The following is a 19789-nucleotide window of genomic DNA, read 5'->3' as shown; positions in this document are numbered from 1 at the left end:
TGCCCATCCAACTAAAAAGTTATTTTCTATTTAGGTGTTGAATAGCTATCGCAACCTGCATACTTCAGGTGTGTTACTGTAACGATGGCCCTAACAGTTTATCATTTTGCCTGCTTGAGAGAATGTTTGAGGGAATCCTGAAGTAGTCCACCCCAATCGTGTAAACTGTAATGGGCACTTAATGAAGTTAGTCAAACATAAATAACAGCTCTTTGCAAGGGTTTGCTGGTGTTCGTTCAGTCATATGGTCGTGCAGTAGTATTCGCTTATTCTGAAAACGTTGCATCTGAGCGCATAGGAAACTGGAATCCTATCGCATGCGCCGCTACACTGGACTGTGGAGTGGATTGCGAGTTTGGAGCGCGTTCCTGCCCGTGGTGACAAACAGGAAGCTGTAAACCCTTGTAATCTGGACCCAGCAGTGAACTGAGCGCTTTTACTCAAGGATCAGCCATATTGCAGCTGCGAAAATTTCTGCATTGCTCCGAGGTTTTCTTCAATCACATCAGCTGCGCCGCAGGTGAGTAAGTCACATCTAATGATATTTAGGAAATCGCACGTGCAAACTCGCGGTGCCTTCCACCTGTGCGTTTGAGGCATAATCCTGTTTGGTTCTGCCCTGTTCGTGTTAACAGGTGCTTCAAGGACTATTTGGGGATGGGGCTCTCTGTTGAAGGTTAGCTAAATTGCTAGTTTGCTCGCAAGAAAGAAAATCACAGCTATGTGCTACATTCACATGCGCTGTGTCGGAATGAGTGAATTTAAATAAATAGAATTTGTATTTTCTTATTTTAAGAAAGTACATACTGAACTTTAGAAGTTTATCAACTTCTTCAGGATAGCTTACCTGTTGAAGAGGTGTTACATGGTAAAAGGTACAGTAGATATTCGAAGGCATTCGAAGGTTAATTTTAAGAAAATAAACTATATAATGGCATTTTATCAATGTATTCTGTATTTTATGTTTTAAATATGCACCAATTTAGCATATTTGCTATACATTATGCTATGTGGGTTCCAGAAATTCCTGAATGAAAATTACGAAAGAGCTGTAACTGGTTTAAAATACAGGTCAAATACTCTTTCCTTGACATACTGTGTGCAAACTAACACTTTTAAGATTTGTAAGCAAATGCCAATGTTTCATAGACCAAATAGTCACACTCACACACCAATATGGTGGCTTTTGGGTTTAAAAGTGATAAAAATGTCCTTCGACACTGGTCGGATGGCGGCACGTTTAAGAATTTTACACCTTTATGTCCGGTCAAGGGTCGTGTCTTTAGAGGTGCTGAGGTAAGTATTTACAGAGAAGGGTGGAGGCAGGGTGACCTTTATCTAATGGCAGGGGATGTATTTTCAAACTTATCTTTCAATTCTCCTGGGCAAGGCTCACTTGGAATCTGGGGTAACACATATATTAATGATTAATAAGACATAGTGCTGTACGTCAAAACTTGGCAGAAGCCGAGAGCCAAGTCTATAGACGGGACAAGTCTGTGTTACTGAGGGGAAGCACCTTTTTCCATTTCAGGGGATATTCCAACAAGAGGAAGCCTTTTCACTGGTTCCACACTTGACCTTGAAAAGGACACAACATGCCGAAACCTGTAAGTGCATTTAGATTTCTATTTATTTGCTTATTTTACCTTCAGGTTGGATATACAAAGTCTCTGCTTCTTAGATGGGTTTACTCCCCTAAAATGCACTGTTTTAGGCATTGTGATTGTAAGTTGCCTGGTTTTATAATATTATGATAAAACTCCATGAACTCCAGGGTTGATTTATAGGTGGTGCCCTTATGCATGATACTTAACCTGAATTGATTTAATAAGTATTGCAAGGGACTGTGTTTTTAAAAAGAAAGTAATTATGTAAGTTGGTCCAGATAAAAGCAACACCCTAAAGTGTGTTAGAAAACTGTATTTGGAGTGGTCCACACAGGGTTTTCTACTTATGCTTAACAATTTTATTCAGATAAATAAGGAAACTTTTTCTGACAATTTTGGGCTTTATTTCAATACAGTATAGGATTATATTTCAAGAAGAGCATCGTTTATGTGTTACTTAAGGTTTTCCAGAATTTTTGAAGCAATTTTGTAGATTCTCAAAGAGAATCTTGCCAGAGACTTTTGAACTAACTGAAGGGTATACACCGTAATGCTGGCCATAGCTGAACGAGTCTCATTGGTCAAGCCCTGTGAAATGAACTGCCTTTGGGTGTGTAGCAGTTTTGGTGTGATGTCACTGTTGTTGACCAAAGGAACAGCAAGGTCTGTTTGTGCCTGTTGATTGGTCTCTATGGCACCATGTGAGGTGTGGTTATTGAACTTGTGCATTTTTCTTTGTGCCCAAACCCATTGCTGTCATCAAAAATGCGTTGCTTACCCAGAAGATTTCCGGGGAGGGTAAATCCAGCATGACAAATGAAAGCAATTAAGAAAAAAGTTAACGTCAAACTGCAAACATTTATTTAGCATGGAGTGCTGTTAGCAGTCATACACCAGGTACAGGTGGAACCGACCTTTGTTTTGAGTACTCCTACTTGCTGGCTTGCTGGCACTTGATTGGTCCTGCCTCAAAGTTCTTCAGAGTTGAGTCACACTTTATTGATTCTCATGTCCTTGCTACCTGAGCAATCCCAGATTTTTCACATTTCTACTGACCAATTGAGACACACATTCTATCAGAGTCATTGATTAATATGAACGACTCACCAGAATTTAATGACCATACAAAGGGAATGAACATGCCGAATAATTGTATTTTATGATGACACAATCTCTATCAAGCCAACACTGGAAGTAGTTGAAATCATTTAAAAAGATTTAGACCTTGGTATTTAATATATTCAGAACATAACACTATACAGTATTATTTTAAAGGACTGAAATTAGATGGTGTTCAGTAAAAAAACAAAAAAAAGATGAGGATGTTGTAAATGAACCTAGTATCACCATCTGTACAAGACGGTGGGATTCATAACAAAAAGCATTGCTCATTTGCTCATAGCTCATAGGGATATTGGACATTAATCAAGGCATTTATCAAACCACATATAGAGTGACCAGTTTTGGGTGTCAGACTATAAGCAAGTTGAGGAGTGCAGAATAAGGGATAATCTTAAAAGCTACCACATGAAAAAAAAAAAAAAAAAAAAGAATAGGGGATAATCTTGAAAGTTATCATGACTTCAGGCAGTTTGGGGTTGATTTTCGAAAGAACACAATCATTTACTAAAGTTGCCCAGCAATTTGTTTCTGTTCCTGTGTGTGAAGTTCTCACTCCAAGATCACCATAGTCCTTCACTGTGAAAGCCCCTCATACACATTGTCTAAAGCTTTGGCTAAATTGGATGTTTCACTACAAATCACTGCTTACATCTAGTTTACACTTTTCTGGACCAATAAGTGAAACCATGAGCGTTTTGCTATTCATATACCATTTCTGAAGTCTCTATAGCCACAGAAGTTTGACTGAAGTGTTGTAGGTGGAAATTAGTTCAAGGTCAATTTCTCTCTGACACCTGGCAGTATTGTTTCACTGCAGTCAATAGTTTACCAGTGTTCGCAGAGGAAACAGAGACCATTGGAGTGCTTGACAGTTATAGCATATCCGAATGCCCTCTTGCTACACCGTAGCTCCTACTGGCAAAGTGCAGATATGGTGAACAGCTTTTTTTTCCATATTTGAAGTGAACCAGAAAAAAAAAAAAGTTGTAGAAAGTATATATACTGAACGTGTTTCTTTTACATGCCTCCCAGCACTAAAAAAGATAATACATTTGTGGTTTCTGCTTCTGTTGCGTTGTCATTATTTCACCAATGATCACACGGCCGCGCAACTTAACAGACTACTCGTAAAGCCTCTGCAGTACTTCTTGTAGTTAAATATTTTACCTTCCCTGGGGAACGGGCAGACGGGGGGGGAAATGAGCTCCTGAAACTCTGCCGCAGTGGCAGCTCTTCTGCTTATTTCAACCTTTTAAAATGTACTGATTAACCACAGCAGTGTGACTGGGATCCGGGGCAGGGGTCACAAGCCCCACCGTAGCCATGGGGCCCGAGATGAGACCTGGGCTCTTAAAGGGGCCTGTTCCCAGAGAAAAGCTTGAACCAGGGTCAGTGAAACAGGGTTCAGATTGTGACTGGCACTGTGACTTGGAAGGGCCGGGGGGAGGGCAGTGGCTGGCAGTGTTGGAGACTGAGATCATTCATATCTATTTAGCTCTTTTTGAAGGGGTGGGGGTGGGGGTGGGGCGCTGTGTTTGTTTTGTAGCTCTTTTAAGTTTTCGGCATTTTTGTGTGTTTTTCAGATTAATGTCCGCGTCACTACAATGGACGCCGAGCTGGAGTTTGCCATCCAGCCGAGCACTACAGGCAAACAGCTCTTTGACCAGGTCTGTTCCAACAGTTGCAGTTGTATTGCTCATTAATCTTTCTTTATCTTATCAAAATCTTATTCTGCTGCAGGAAACACTCCTTATCTGCACATTTCACAGTCCGCCATTTCAGACGAATTCATTTGCACCACTGTGACTGTTCAAAAACAGTTACCATTTAAAAACCAGTGCACACAATCCCGTCCAACTGTTGTGATAGTTTCAGACATTAGACAGATTTTAACATAACTTCACTGCTTCTGTAATCCTAAAGACTAAATTGGTGAAAAAACTGCACTGATTTTTCAGCATTTTTTTTGCAGAAGAAATTAAGTCACGTACACTTTGGCATCAGTATAGATATTGGAAGTGTTTATACTCTGGCATCAACCTGCCTCACACAACTGTACTGTTTTCCCAATTGTGACGGTGCTGAGATGTCCCTGTCCTCTCTCTTCAGGTGTTGAGGACTGCAGGGCTTCGAGAGGTGTGGTACTTTGGCCTGCAATACGTAGACAGCAAAGGATACCTCACCTGGCTGAGAAACGAGAAAAAGGTCAGGGAGAAATGAGTACAAAACAAAACTTATCAATTACATGCATGTTAAAACCTAAACTAATTTATCTTTAGTCACTGCTGAAGTGGTTTGTTGCTCGGCTCAGTTCTCTGTTGAGAGCTTAGCTGGGGCTCTAGTTTCTATCTCTGTGTTCTGTTTGTATTTCTCAAACCAATGTAATATTAGCCACAATAATGAAATGGCTCATGAAGAGCTTTAAGAAGTTTCAGAAGATTCCTCCTCTTCCTCCTCTCCTTCCTTCCTCCATTCACAGGTAGTCGCCCAGGAGGTCAAGAAGGAGAACCCACTCCAGTTTAAGTTCCGGGCAAAATTCTTCCCCGAGGATGTGTCGGAAGAGTTGATCCAGGAGGTCACCCAGCGTCTTTTCTTCCTGCAAGTGAAGGAGAGCATTCTGGGAGATGAAATCTACTGCCCTCCGGAGACGGCAGTGCTGCTTGCCTCCTACTCTGTCCAAGCTAAGTTTGGCGACTACCACAAGTCCGCCCACAATGCTGGGTACCTAACCTCTGAGCGTCTGCTGCCCCAACGGTGAGTGGACCAGGGCCAAACTACGGCTGTCTGCGATAGCTTATGCTCGGACTGTCATGTGAAGAACACCATGAATAACATTTGGGAAAATATTATTAAGGGCCCACATGCATCAGCGTTCTCTTCCTGGTTTTAGTATCTAAAATGGCCGGAAAACATTCGCAAAGAGCAGTGACGTAGGTTTTTTTGAACTGTTGCTACCCCTGCCCCCAGAGCCCAATTTCCCCTCTGCCTCCTGTGGTCAGCCTTTTGCGTTAACATTTAGCAACGTCACTCGATAATTATGCAAAAACGTACGTCATGTCACGTGGGAAATCGTTTTACAAACAGCTTGGAAAAATAACTGTTTCACCCTAAGATATGTATACTTCTACCAGTTCTACCAAATTGCAATTGTTTTACTTGGATGATTATGGAACACAAATCGAAAGCTCCACGATAATATGAAAATCTGAAAAACCCAGAAAATATGTGTGTGGGGACCTTTAAATTGATTATTGGCACCCTGTGAGCAAATAATTGGAGATGATGGTGAAGTCTGATGCCCCGCTGTCCCCGTCTCCCTCTAGTGTTCTGGAGCAGCACAAACTTTCCAAAGAGCAGTGGGAAGAGCGGATCCAAATATGGCATGCGGAACACCGCGGTACAACCAAGTATGTTTGAGGATTCAATTCATTAAACATAGCACACTGTGTAAATCAACCCCCTAGTGCAAGGGAGGGGAATTCCAGCAAGGCTGGGGCGTGTGTAAGCTTTTGTTTTAGTCAATCGCCCTGGCTCAGTGAGTCAATTAGCTGTATATTACTAGACTGCATAGTGTATACTGTTCAATTTGTAGACTAGACCACAGCAAATTGGGACACAAGGACGTCATCTTCAGACGTCAGTTGTTAGAACATACACTCAGTGAGCACTTTATTAGGTATTTATTAGACTTATTTTTTAGAGTTCTACTGCTGTAGCCTATCCACTTAGTTATGATGTGTTGTGCTGTTCTGCATACCACTGTTGTAATGTGTGGAATAGATATGGCCCATGGCCACTCATGCCCTTGTTCCACATTTCGACATTGAGTTTAAGCCAAAATGCTAGTGCCATATTTACCTGAACATTCTAGCAACTCGTTTAACTTAGCATTCTAGTACCACATTTAACCTCAAGAACAACATTAAATTCTTGATCCCAGTGATTCTGAGGTAATTTATTGTATAATGTGGCAGGTGCAAGCACTTATTTCATTTAAATTATTTTCACTTATACAGGACTGACGGTATGTTGGAGTACCTGAAAATCGCTCAGGACCTGGAGATGTATGGAGTCAACTACTTTGACATCAAAAACAAGAAGGGATCGGACCTGTGGTTGGGAGTAGATGCTCTGGGCCTCAACATCTATGAGAAAGATGACAGGTGACTGCATTAGAGTGCCCCTTCTAAATTAGAGATGACAAGTCACTATTTTTGAGTAAGAAAGCAATTCGCTGTGATCTCATGACACTCTTCACAAAAAGTAGGGTGCTCCCCCGGGTCGTGGCTACATTTCAAACCTGGCTCTCTAAACCCTGACACCTACTGACTCCTGATTTGAATGGCAAAAACAGTTCTCTCTCTCTCCACCTGAGTTGATGAATGGTGAGCACTCTGGCGCAAAATGGCTGCCATTGCATCGCCCAGGTGGGTTCTACACATTGGTGGTGGTTGAGGCGAGTTTCCCCCTCACTGTAAAGCGCCTTGAATTTCCAGCTGGTGAGGAAAGCGCTATGTAAATTCAAGGAATGATTATTATGAATTATTAAAAGGACAGGCCACTGAAAAGCTCCCTCACTGGACAGATATGCATTTTATAACCCTGTTAAAGCCACTGGGCAGGGCTTCCCAAACATCTTATTCTCAATGCATTCAGTTCTTCTGAAATGTACAGTATAGCTTAGGACGCCAAATGATAGCTACACATTTTATAATGTATATAATTAGTTCATATAATTAATACAAATAATGAAATGAATCTACCTTTCCCAGGCTGACTCCAAAGATTGGATTTCCTTGGAGTGAGATCAGGAATGTCTCGTTCAGTGACAAGAAGTTTGTAATCAAACCGATGGACAAGAAGGCACCGGTGAGTGGTTATATCTACCCCTAAAACAGCAGCTTCCAAATCTGGGTCGAGACCATGGGAATAACTGAGGGAAGTGAAACACTCGCATGTATTATTCCCCTTCTGTAGTAATTTGCATCAATGGAAATGAAGACTGCATTGACATAAAAACATTTAAATAATTCCTAGTTCATTGCCCAGTTAATTTCACACTGGTGTTTTGGGGGTACAGGGAAGGTGTGTATACTACAGTATAGTGTATTACAAAAACTATTATTTTTGCATCAGTTTTATGCTTTGCAGAATCTGTTGCATACTGAGTGTAAACTAAATAAATATATAATACGCAATTGAAGTTTGCACATAAATGAGCAACCCATGAACAGATTTGTATCATGTATTAAAGAAGTGAACTTGCAAATATGAGTATCCACAAATATTTACAGATGTGGTACATATGAACATGGATGTAACATGGTCACTTGATATGGCTAATGAAATAGGATGAACATTATTTTTGGGTTAATATTAATAAATGTTTGTAATTTAAAATGCTTTTATTGTGGCACAGTGTATACACTTTACATACAACCAATTCATACAACTAGACAAACTAACTGAACTCTTTATTAGGAACACATGTACACCTACTTATTTATGTGGTTATCTAATCAGCCAATTGTGTGGCAGCAGTGCAATGCATAAAATCATATCGGTCAGGAGCTTCGGTTAATGTTCACATCAACCATCCAAATGGGGAAAAAGTGTGATCAGTCACTTTGACTGTGGAATGATTGTTGGTGCCAGACAGGGTGGTTTGAGTATCTCAGAAACTGCTGATCTCTAGAGTTTGCTGAGAAAAGCATCTCTGAACAACGTGTCAAACATTTTAAGTGGATGGGGTACAGCAGCAGAAGACCAATAAGTCTAAATAGTCTGTGGTCACTGAGTGTATATTGAAGTGATTCAGGATGAGCAACTTGCTCAAGGATAAATACCATCTGGGACAGACTTCCAACCCCAGTTCCCTAACCATGACACTACACTGCCACCCCATCAGACCTGGGTTCAAATAGTATTTGTTTTTGATTGAAATGCTTGTCTGCATTTGACTAAGCTTGCCTGGTGTACTGGAACAAATTAAATGAACCCAGTTCTGCACCCTATACTACTTATTCAGCGGTAGTGCTCTTCAAAGCAGCTTGCATTAGTTGAAATGCCTTACTTGATAGGAAATTAGGAAATTTAAGCAGTCTTTATAATAGTATATTGTTACTTTATTATGTCAGTAATGCATGCAAAAAGGTTTTAAGAGACCCCAATCCTGAACCTTGTTCAGAACCCAGCCTGTCTATGAAACTAGTAGCTAATGGCATGAACACAATTTCCAGTTGCAGGACAGGTGTTCGCTAACCCATGGGGAAAAGCTGTCGGTGACTGTGTGTTTATTGCCTTATTGCGCCACTAGAGGGGGACAAAAGCTAAATATAGAGGTTCATATTCCAATCACTTGAGAAAATACACCTCATTTCTGTGGTTTCACATATTAGGACATAAGTAACCCTAAACTTCACCCAGTCATAACAACAGCATATATGTTTTTTTTGTTTTGATCTGTTACTGTGTGTACGCCATAAATACAATCAGTAGTGTAGAGATGTGGTTTTACTGCAGACATGATAATCATACAAATTGTGTTTATACACTCAGTGACCACTTCATTAGGTATTTATTTGACTTATATTTTTGACTTCTTGTTCTTCTGCTGCTGTAGCCCATCCACTTCATGGTTTGACGTGTGTTCAGAGATGCTCTTCTGCACTGTTTTAACACATGGTTATTTGAGTTACTGTCACCTTCCTGTCAGCTTGAATCAGTCTGTTTGAACCCTTCTCCTCTCACCTCTGTCATTAGCAAGGCATTTTCACCCACAGAACTTCTGCTTGCTGGATGTTTTTTCTGTTTTACGCACCATTAGAGAATAGTGACTGTTGTGTTTGGAAATCCCAGTAGATCAGCAGTTTCTGAGATACTCAAACCACCCAGTCTAGTACTGGCACCAACAATCATTCCATGGTAAAAGTCACATGGTAAAAGACCATGATTATGATGATGACCAAGATATTTGCATTACCGAGCTGGTGTCCAGGTGTCCTTAATAAATTGCATGTAATGTAAACTCCTGGTTACAATTCCCTCGTTCTGCTCCTTTTCCCCTCAGGACTTTGTGTTCTACGCCCCTCGCCTGCGCGTTAATAAGCGCATCCTGGCCCTGTGCATGGGGAACCACGAGCTGTACATGCGCCGCCGTAAGCCCGACACCATCGAGGTGCAGCAGATGAAGGCCCAGGCTCGTGAGGAGAGGCACCAGAGGCAGATGGAGAGGTGGGGGACGGGTGCTTAGCGAGCCCGCTCTGTGTGCGCATGCGTCTGGGTCTGGGGGCCCGTGGGGGCCTGTGCGAAGGCCCACGGTACTTTCCTTCCCACAGTGACTCCTGGAAGGCAGCTGCTGCCTCCAAGACTGCAAACAGCAGGTCGCCCAGCGAGTTCAGCTCAGCCAACCACAGATTTTGTGCGCAGGCACTATACTTGTTCACAGGCAGTTTTTCTTTAGTGTATTTTTTTTCAAATTTATCTATTGCTAGGTTACCGAGGTAGCTAGTTCGCTAATGTGTCGCTCTAGTTCTCTAGTTCAAAGTTCTTTAGTTCTCGTTCACCCGCTGCCTTCATGTGTCACTGACGGAAGGAAAGTACCTTGGGCCATGTGAAGAGAGAGGGAGGAAGAGGGAGAGTATGAGTGATGTGTGCAGGTTGGGCGACCGTGACTGAAGGCTGTGGTGTCTTGTGTGGTTTTGTATTGAGTTGTGCTAAGACCAAGTCAAAACAGTGTAAAACGGGGGCAGTATTATTCAAAAGAAAAGAAATAATGCAAATGAAAGTGAAGAATGAAAAAAGAAAAATAATTCAGACAAAATGGAAGAATAATAATAAAAGATAATCATTGAAAGAAATGGTAGAATAATTTAAAAAGGTATACATATACATTTTCCTTTGAGGTATACTTTTGACATTGTTTTGACTTCATATTTGTCCCGGCCATGTAGAGCCCTGCTAGACGGTGAGAAGAAGAAGCGGGAAGCCATGGAAAGGGAGAAGGAACTAATGGAGAGAGAGAAACAGGAGCTGATGATGAGGCTGTGCCAGTTTGAGGAGCAGTCAAAGAAGGCTGAGAGAGGTAGGGATGTGTGTGTGAGAACTACAGTACTGAGTTTCTGTGTTTCTGCATGTGTGAGAGAGCTGCAGTACTGAGTGTCTGTGTATCTGCATGTGTAAGAGAGCTGCAGTACTGAGTGTCTGTGTTTGTGCATGTGTGAGAGAGCTGCAGGACTGAGTGTCTGTGTTTCTGCATGTGTGAGAGAGCTGCAGTCCTGATCATGGATTATTCCTTGCTTAAATTGTTCAACTCTTTCACCGCTTTGCTTTGTATACCGCCTACCTGGTTGTTTGGGTGTGACCTAGCACAATTTCACAAATACTATATTTCACTGAATGTAGTGTGGCATCCCGGTAGTTGTAGCACAATATTTTATGCAGCGATGGTTTCGGACAAACTAATACTATTTTGACATACTAAATGGTACACTAGTATGCGATTTTGGATGCAGCCAGATAGAGCGTGCAGTACAAAAGGACAACAAAAAAAATCAAAGGTTATGAAAACGGGAAGAGAGAGAAAGAGAAGGGGGCATACCAAGAGAAGTTACTGCCTGACACTAAATGACAGTATTAGGTCAATTAAATTGAGCTTTAAGCCAACAGACTGTGACCAAAGGGTAACGTTCATCTTTTAAAAGGTACGATAAACTGTCTATCTTGCCTATTATAGCAGGCTTAACCTTCTAATCCATTGAATATATTTTGAACATTTACGCATGTGTTATCGTATTTCTTTGTTTGTTGCTTAGATTTTTGTGCTGAATATAAAGCACTTTGAGCTATGTTGCACGTACATATGAAAGGTGTTATTCAAATCGAGTATTATTATTATTAAAAACATGGCTTTCACAATCTGTGTCCTTGCTGGAGTTGCACCGAGTGATGATGGCCTGTTATCACTGTTGGTGCTGTTCCTGTGCACAATATACTTTTACATGAATAATATAAAGTGTAAAAAGAACTGGAAACTGTGTACTACTATGGCAATTGTAACACTGACAATGGTCTTACACTTAATTTTTCCACAGGTTATACAAAGCATGAGGGGGGATGCATGCTTCAATGAGGCCCTTTTGAAAGCTCAGGCAGCCATCACCCCTTCTGGCTTGGGCTCATTGTTTTAGATATTGTATTGTTGTACTCTGGGTATTCTAGCTGCCAACCGCGGAATGCCATTTCGGAAGGGCTCCAACTGTATCTGTGTGGTCACGCTAGGACTCGGAACCGTACTGTCCTCTAGGGTCTGTCCTCTTCACACTTGTTCCTGTGTTCGATCTGCACTTTGTTGTACGTCGCTCTGGATAAGAGTGTCTGCTAAATGCCTTGTAATGTAATGTAATGGGTCATCAGGGCTCAGTATTTAAGAACTTTTAATAGAGATCACAATTATCTGGATTCTGAAATCCTTTTTTGCTATCCAAGATCAAATTGATCTTGCAGGTTTTGTTCTCTCAAATAATATTCAGGTGGGATCATTCTGATCCAGTTGCCACATGATCACGATTTGAGATTTGCAGTCTTTGCAATCTGTTGGTGAAAATAATGTAACATTTCATTAAGACAAAATCAAAACTGAAAAAATATATGATTTTGATAATCAAATAGGTCCTAGTCCTTTTCTTTGTTGTACTGTTAGCAGTTGAAATTGTACTTCCCTCTAGGGTCTTTCAGCGCACTTATCCCTGGTTATGGGTATGCACTTTGCAATGTAATGACATGAGTGAACATTTTGGAAAACATGCAAATCAGTTCACATATTAGTCCTATTCATCTGCATGAATAGGTATCAGTCTAACCACCAATATCAGTCTAACTTCAAAATTCAATGTCTCACTGGCTAATAAAAACAATTCCAAACACTTAAGTATCACCGCTTTTCTTGACACAAGCTTGAAAATGACATGCCCATAATAAAATGCTTACTATTCTTGAACCCTTTTGAGTATAGGTATAATCCTGGTCTACCCTTTGTTTTCCAAGGATCAGAATTACCCCAAATATTACTAAAACAAAGTGACAGAAGCTGTGAAAACACATTCCACAATTTCACATGCTGTTTATTATTCAAAAGCAGGCTGGCTCCGTATAAGCATGCTGAATAATAATAAAATATTTGGAGAATTATTTAGATGCTCATCGAGATAAAATGGGGTCACATCAATGAAAATGCCCTCTATATTGGAGCCAATGGTGTTTTCACAATATTACTCAGAAAATTATTTTTAGAATAGTAACACAGTATATTTTAAAATAACATGCTAAAGCATTTACACATTTTTAAGGCTTGCCGTTTTCTTTCGACCACTTTTAGTTCTGTGGTGTTCCCCTTGAAGATGTTTGATTCTTCATTTATAATGCATATGCTTTGGAAGGGATTGTGTACCAATAATATATGTACCATCATATGAATTCATCTTGAATCTACCCTTTCAGTTGGTTCAAGATTATCCTGATTTCAAGTTTCAAAACTATCCTAATCTCCACCTTAGAATTTTGATCTAGATTCTAGGCAGAATTGGATTACAAAATCCTTATCCCAATTTTTAGGATCAGGATCACAGCTTCTAGTTTTGAAATGTAATCCTATTTTCTTAAACTCTTAGCTGAAATAGCATATTTTATCTGGATATTTAAAAAATCCAACTTTGATTGATATTTATCGTTCGGCAGTACAACTTTCATGACAAATGAAAGACTTAAACTACTTCCGGGTCATCTTTGGTTTTTATATCTGTGTAAAGTCTTAATTACTGTAATTCCCTTTCAATAAAAACTTGGTTTGAGACACATAAGCTATGTAATGGCGCTCCCCAGTGACAGTGTGGAGAAGCTGTTCCTAATGAGAGACTACTACATGCAGGCTTTTATGCCATAAATTGTTTAATCGCGCATAGTTTTATTAAGTCAGTTTTTAATGTTTGTTTCTGTTTCTGTACAGTATGCATGACGGCTGCAGTCCTGATAGCATCTGTGTTTATGAATGACAGTTGCAATAATACTATCTGTTCCTGCATTACATTAATGGCTTTTGGCAGACACTCTTATCCAGAGCGACGTACAGTTGTTTAGACTAAGCAGGAGACAATCCTCTCCTGGAGCAATGCAGGTTAAGCCCAATGGCTGTGCGGATCGTATTGTGGCTACACCGGGATTAGAGCCACCGACCTTGGGTGTCCCAGTCATTTACCTTAACCACTACGCTACAGGCTGCCCCTGTACCGTGTGTATGACAGCTACAGTACTGACAGTGTGTTTCTGTTTGAGTAACTGCTGTAGTACTGATAGTGTCCCTTTCTGTATGTGACAGCTGCAGTGCTGACAGCATCTGTGTCTGTACTGTATGTATGACGGCAGTAATATATGTGTCTGTGTCTGTATGTGGGATGGCTGCAGTACTGACCACGTCTGTCTGTGTGGGACAGCTGCAGTAATGTATGTGTCTGTGTCTGTGTGTGGGACAGCTGCAGTAATGTATGTGTCTGTGTCTGTGTGTGGGACAGCTGCAGTAATGTATGGGTCTGTGTCTGTGTGTGGGACAGCTGCAGTAATGTATGTGTCTGTATGTGGGATGGCTGCAGTACTGACCGCGTCTGTGTCTATGTGGGACAACTGCAGTAATGTATGTGTCTGTGTCTGTGTGGGACAGCTGCAGTAATGTATGTGTCTGTATGTGGGACGGCTGCAGTACTGACCGCATCTGTGTCTGTGTGGGACGGCTGCAGTAATGTATGTGTCTGTGTCTGTGTGGGACAGCTGCAGTACTGACCGCGTCTGTCTGTGTGTGACAGCTGCAGTACTGACCGCGTCTGTCTGTGTCTGTGTGTGGGACGGCTGCACTAATGTCTGTGTCTGTGTGTCGGACAGCTGCAGTAATGTATGTGTCTGTGTCTGTATGTGGGACAGCTGCAGTAATGTAAGTGTCTGTGTCCCAGCCCTGCAGGAGCAGATGGAGAGGGCCCTGCAGCTGGAGTTGGAGCGAAGAAGGGTGGAGGAGGAGGCTGCGAGGCTGGAGGCAGAGCGCTATGCCGCTCTGAAGGCTAAAGAGGAACTGGAGAGGCAGGCGGAGGACCAGGTCAAGAGTCAGGAGCAGCTGGTGAGAAGCGGAGGAGCTGTCATGCAGAAGAGCACTTGCAGAGATCCCTGCACTGTTGAGCTGCTAGCTTAGCCTGTCGCCCCACAATCAAGTTTAGCTAATGGTCAGACTAGACCACCCAGCCTTGTGTGCTCACCTGACCTGGGTCAAATATGTAATTGTTTTGAATGCAATTACCTTTCTACGCTTTACTGAGCGTGTCTGGGTGTATTGGTATCTATTAAATACTCTCAAAAAGTGCTTCTGGTCCTATTGGTTGGCTCAATTGCAAAATCGAGTTGTACTAGAGTTGTGCTAATGATCGTCAAGGGTGCCATTATCAGGCTGAGAAATGAGAAAAAAACATTCAGAGACATAGGCTTACTAAGACAAACTATTCAAACATCATTAAGAAGAGAGTGTATGTTTGGGATCTTTGCCTTGCTGTAGGATGAAGCACTGTCCAATGAGCTTGGAGGCATTTGATTGAACTTGAGCAGATAAGAGCACTTCAGAGTTCATTCTGCTGATGCTATCAGCAGTTGTACGTTATCAATGAAGCCAAGTGAGCCAGTATCCGTGGCAGCCATACATGCCAGAACTATAACACCCCCACCATGTTTTACAGATGAGGGGGCTGCTTTGGTCCTTGGGCACTTCCTTGTAGCCTCCACACATTGCCAATCTTGGTCTCATCTGTCCGCAAGACCTTTTTCCAGAACTCTGCAGGCTATTTTAGGTACTACGTATCAGACTGGAACCCGGATGTGCTGTGTTCACTGCTTACTAGTGGTTTGCATCTTGCAGTGTAGCCTTGGTAGATTTGTTTTGGAAGTCTTTGGCAAACTGTAGTCACTGACACATCCACAGCAACCTCCTGAAGAATGTTTCTGATTGGTTAGACAGATTTTTTTTTTTTTTTCTTCATTATGGTCTTCTTTGGCCAACCAGCCGCTTTGCAATTACTGAGCTCCCCAGTGCTCTCCTTCTTCTTCATGAAGTTCCAAACAGTTTATTTTGGGAAGCCTATTGCTTGGCCTAGGTCTGACAGTTTTTCTTATTTCTCACCCACATAATGACTGCCTTGTCTGTCCTTGACACAACTCTGGCACTCATGTTGACAAATGCCAATAACAGACTCCGAAGGCAATCAAAGATGATTTCCTGAAAGGGTTCTTATATATGTGTACCTGCACTAAGGGAGCAATTGAATACACCTGACTAATCAGAAACAGCTGACAAGCCAACTGTCCGATTACTGTTGGTTCCCCAAAATTTGCAGACTGTATAAAAACGGATGCAATTCCTAAATGGATGACCCAATATGGATTTAAATACCCCCAAGTGAAAGGTGACAGTCTGCACTTTAACCTCATATTCATTGTTTCCTTTCAAATCCAATGTGGTGGAGTACAGAGCCAAGTATAAACAATGTATCACTATCCAAATACTTAGAGCCCCAACTGTGTTTGATTCACAAGCCTTATAGCATCATTTTTTGTTGACACTGGGGCTGTGACTCCATGTAGCTATATGCCATGCTGGAGGAGATTGGTAGCAAACATGGCTTTAGTAGCGGTAAGTCCCCACTAGCTATGTAGATTCCCTCCCATTGCACTTTGAGGCATTTTAATCCTCAAAATCATTCAGCAACCGTTGGGATCGACAGGCGTGCCAAATTATATTTTATTTACTGGCCCACATTGCTTAAACAGACTTCGCTGCATGGCTGCCATGGTAACAGGTGGCCAACTCTGTTATCAGGCTGCAGAGCTTGAGGAGTACACCTCCAGGATTGTACTGCTGGAGGAGGCCAAGCGGGCCAAGGAGGAGGAGGCCGAGAGGTGGCAGAGTAGGGTGAGTGTGGCCATACCAAAAAGTGTGCTTGCATGACCCGTCATATTAGCACACTGCAATATTTGTCTTTGTCATGTAACCCATGCAGTCCCAAAGTGTGTTGAATTCACATGGAATTACCCTATCATATAACCATTTCTATACCGAACGACTGGACTGTAAAGGCTGTCTCTATGTTACTCACCTGCACTGTAAGCGCTGTCTGCCCTATAAAAGACACTGAAAGCAATCTTTATAACATGTATGGACTTAGGCTCAAGAGGTGCAGGATGACCTCATGAAGACCAAAGAGGAGCTGATTATGGTACAAACAGCGCCGCCACCGCCCCCACCACCACCAGAACCTCCCGTCGCTCCCCTGGTGGAGGAGCACGTGGACGAGATGGAGCAGGATGACAGCGAGGAGAACAGCACCTACAGCGCCGAGCTACAGAGCGAGGGCATCGACGACCACCGCAACGAGGAGGAGCGCCTGACCGAGGCCGAGAAGAACGAGCGCGTGCAGAAACAGCTGATGGTGAGCGCGCGCTTTCCGACAGCGGGACGGAAATGGGCTTGTACACTTAGCTGGCTTATGGTCCCTTGTTCCTGAGTAAGGGTACAGATAAGAGCTTGTCGTTATGGACTTGTATGTAGGAACATGAACTCTGACTCCTCTCTTCTACCAGGCACTGAGCTCGGAGCTGGCCCAAGCCCGTGACGACTCCAAGTCGACCCAGAACGACGTGCTCCACACAGAAAACGTGCGGGCCGGCCGGGACAAGTACAAGACTCTGCGGCAGATCCGTATGGGCAACACGAAGCAGAGGATCGATGAGTTCGAAGCCTTGTAATAGAGTACATGCTCTGAGACCAAGTCAAATTGAACCCCCTGTTTGCACAGACACTCCCTCTTTCACCACGGCCATAACTACTGTCCCCATAACCACATCCACTATCCACACAGCCACTCCCACTGTCTCTGCAGATAGAGCTAGACACCCCAACTTTGCATGAAAATCTCTGAGCTACAAAGGTACCAACTGTTAGGGTGTTTCTGTAGCAGCTTCCGGTTTACGGCACTATAGAGCAGAGTGTGTTATGTACTCAACAAATGGATACTCCAATAGGGGAAACACGCATTAAGTTTATTCCTATGACTAAGTAGAAAAAGCCTCTCTTACTTCAGAAAAGGTATTGTTTTAAAGGTATATTTTTTTAAAGATCTCATGATTTCAGAATCAATGAAAAGGAACAACCAGCAATGTAAGAAATGAAGATATATATATATATATACACTATATATAATCAATATGTGTAAAATGGGGAAACATCTGCCATTTTACACATATTGTAAATGTGGCTGTTAATTGCATTGTAGATACTGATGAAGTAGAACTTTTTGCTGATTTAATTCTGGAGCTCAATTTGCCAGTTACCTGTGCTGATCTCTTAGGATTATTAGTTCAGATTGCTTTCCCAGACAGTGATATTGCTTTTACACATGTAAGTGAGGAAGACTGTTATTGTGGAAATGTTTGCATAAATCAAATTTGCCTGCAAATTAAAAACTAGAAAATGTCCCCTTGCACCTGAAATCAGCTGTGGGAAAACTGCACGACCGGTTAATTGCAAAATGAATTGTGCTTTGTGCAAACGTTGCAGTGAAATATCATCTGGTTTTTCAATATTTTTTTCATTCTGCCTGTCCTTCATAACCCTGTTTATTATGCATTTACACTAGCACAAATTATTAACAGAACTTAAACTGGAAACCGTGACATTTCACTCTTTTAAGCAATGCTACATCAAAATCATTTCTTCTGTTTCATTGTGAATGATGGAACTGACTACAGTATTTGAGCTTTTTATGGAACTGTACTGCGTTCAAATGACATTGGCAAATAATCACCCTGGTGTTGTATTGGTATGCTCTTCTTAATTTTTCGCTTGTATGTTACTAAAGATGAGTAACCTCAGTCTTATTTGCTTCGGTTGACTTTGGCTGGGGGGTGGTGGTGTCTAGAATATATGATATTTTTAAAGAAATTACATTGTTTTCGGATTTTCTGTAGGAATGGATCTTGTAAGCTGTACAGTGCTGTAACGTATTAATTCAGCTGAGCGCCTTATAATCTGTAAGAAGGCATGGTGGACATTCAGAAAGATGGAAAGCCTGGTGTGAAATTTTAATTTGATTTTTAGAGACACAGACACAGATCATTCCAAGAACAGAAATGATGGGTTGTTTAATCTTAGATGTATATTTTTCTCTTCTACAATTATATTGATGTTGAATTTTACCGTTATGTCCCAATATATAGCAAAATAACTTCTGTATGTTTTTTTTTTTCCCATACTAAGGTTTGGTGGAAGTGTGCGTTGTTTAACCAGTTGAATTTAGCTTTGAATTGGGCCACTTTGCTGTATGCTGAATTGCTTAAGTTAACATCCAGATACAGTGCAGTCTGTATGTATTTTGACAGTGACCCACTTCTTGTTGCCTATACTCTTGATTCTTCGGTCATCAACTGTAAAGTTCTTTATGGTTTCATTTAGAATCCAATATGCTGGTGTAGGGAACAGAAATTGTACCACTGTCCAAATACTTACGGACTGCACTGTATATAAAATTGATAATGTGTAAACAAATATATATTTAGTAAACTATTGCATCTGCTAAGCATTTGAAAAAAAGTATTAATCTTTGTATCCAACTTTCCAACTGCTCCAAAACCCTGTCATCTGTCATGTCCTTACCCAAATAAACCTTTAAGCTCACAATGGTGTTTGGCCCTTCATGAAAATAAACATGAATACAGACCCTTGTCGGGTCCAGAATTATTGGAACCTTGGATAGAGATATACAGACAAGATAGAGAGTAAATACAACATGGAGACTATTGCACTTTATTCACATCAAGTAATAAATATATTTAAATAAAGGTTTTACACTTACTAGCACCCATGTGATTAGTAGACCCACTTGGTGCAGCTTCTCCTGGCAAGGATACTGGCACTGACCTCTTTCCTATTGTAGGGTCCTTCGCACAGGGCACCTGGGATTTTACCGGGGCACCGGGGC

The 19789-nt window shown here is 41.6% G+C and overlaps 1 protein-coding gene across 3 annotated transcripts; it reads left to right on the top strand.

The window, feature by feature from the left end:
• The first annotated feature begins 370 nt into the window (after window positions 1-370).
• Window positions 371-19488, top strand: ezra (ezrin a). 3 transcript variants are annotated; one of them, XM_061243836.1, is made up of 14 exons: window positions 371-520; window positions 1535-1610; window positions 4316-4399; window positions 4842-4937; window positions 5212-5486; window positions 6056-6139; window positions 6749-6895; window positions 7505-7601; window positions 9802-9965; window positions 10685-10815; window positions 14729-14889; window positions 16633-16725; window positions 16979-17242; window positions 17394-19488. In XM_061243836.1, the coding sequence occupies exons 2-14, from the start codon at window positions 1599-1601 to the stop codon at window positions 17556-17558; spliced, it is 1773 nt and encodes a 590-aa protein (XP_061099820.1). In that variant the 5' UTR covers window positions 371-520; window positions 1535-1598; the 3' UTR covers window positions 17559-19488. The 3 variants fall into 3 exon arrangements, with proteins under 3 accessions (XP_061099820.1, XP_061099812.1, XP_061099828.1); XM_061243828.1 differs by lacking the exon at window positions 371-520 and adding an exon at window positions 581-676; XM_061243844.1 differs by lacking the exon at window positions 371-520 and adding an exon at window positions 690-875.
• The last annotated feature ends 301 nt before the right edge of the window (window positions 19489-19789 follow it).

Source organism: Conger conger, chromosome 1 (genome assembly GCF_963514075.1).
Source record: "Conger conger chromosome 1, fConCon1.1, whole genome shotgun sequence".
NCBI lineage: Eukaryota > Metazoa > Chordata > Actinopteri > Anguilliformes > Congridae > Conger > Conger conger.
The sequence above is the reverse complement of the archived record's forward strand: the minus strand, read 5'-3'. Positions and strand labels throughout refer to the sequence as shown.

What these genes read in the sequence shown, in the direction of transcription:
- ezra (XM_061243836.1), top strand. An exon ending in GAGCGTCTGCTGCCCCAACG is followed by an intron (nt 5,487 to 6,055) that starts GTGAGTGGACCA and finishes GTCTCCCTCTAG; the next exon opens with TGTTCTGGAGCAGCACAAAC. An exon ending in CGATGGACAAGAAGGCACCG is followed by an intron (nt 7,602 to 9,801) that starts GTGAGTGGTTAT and finishes TTTTCCCCTCAG; the next exon opens with GACTTTGTGTTCTACGCCCC.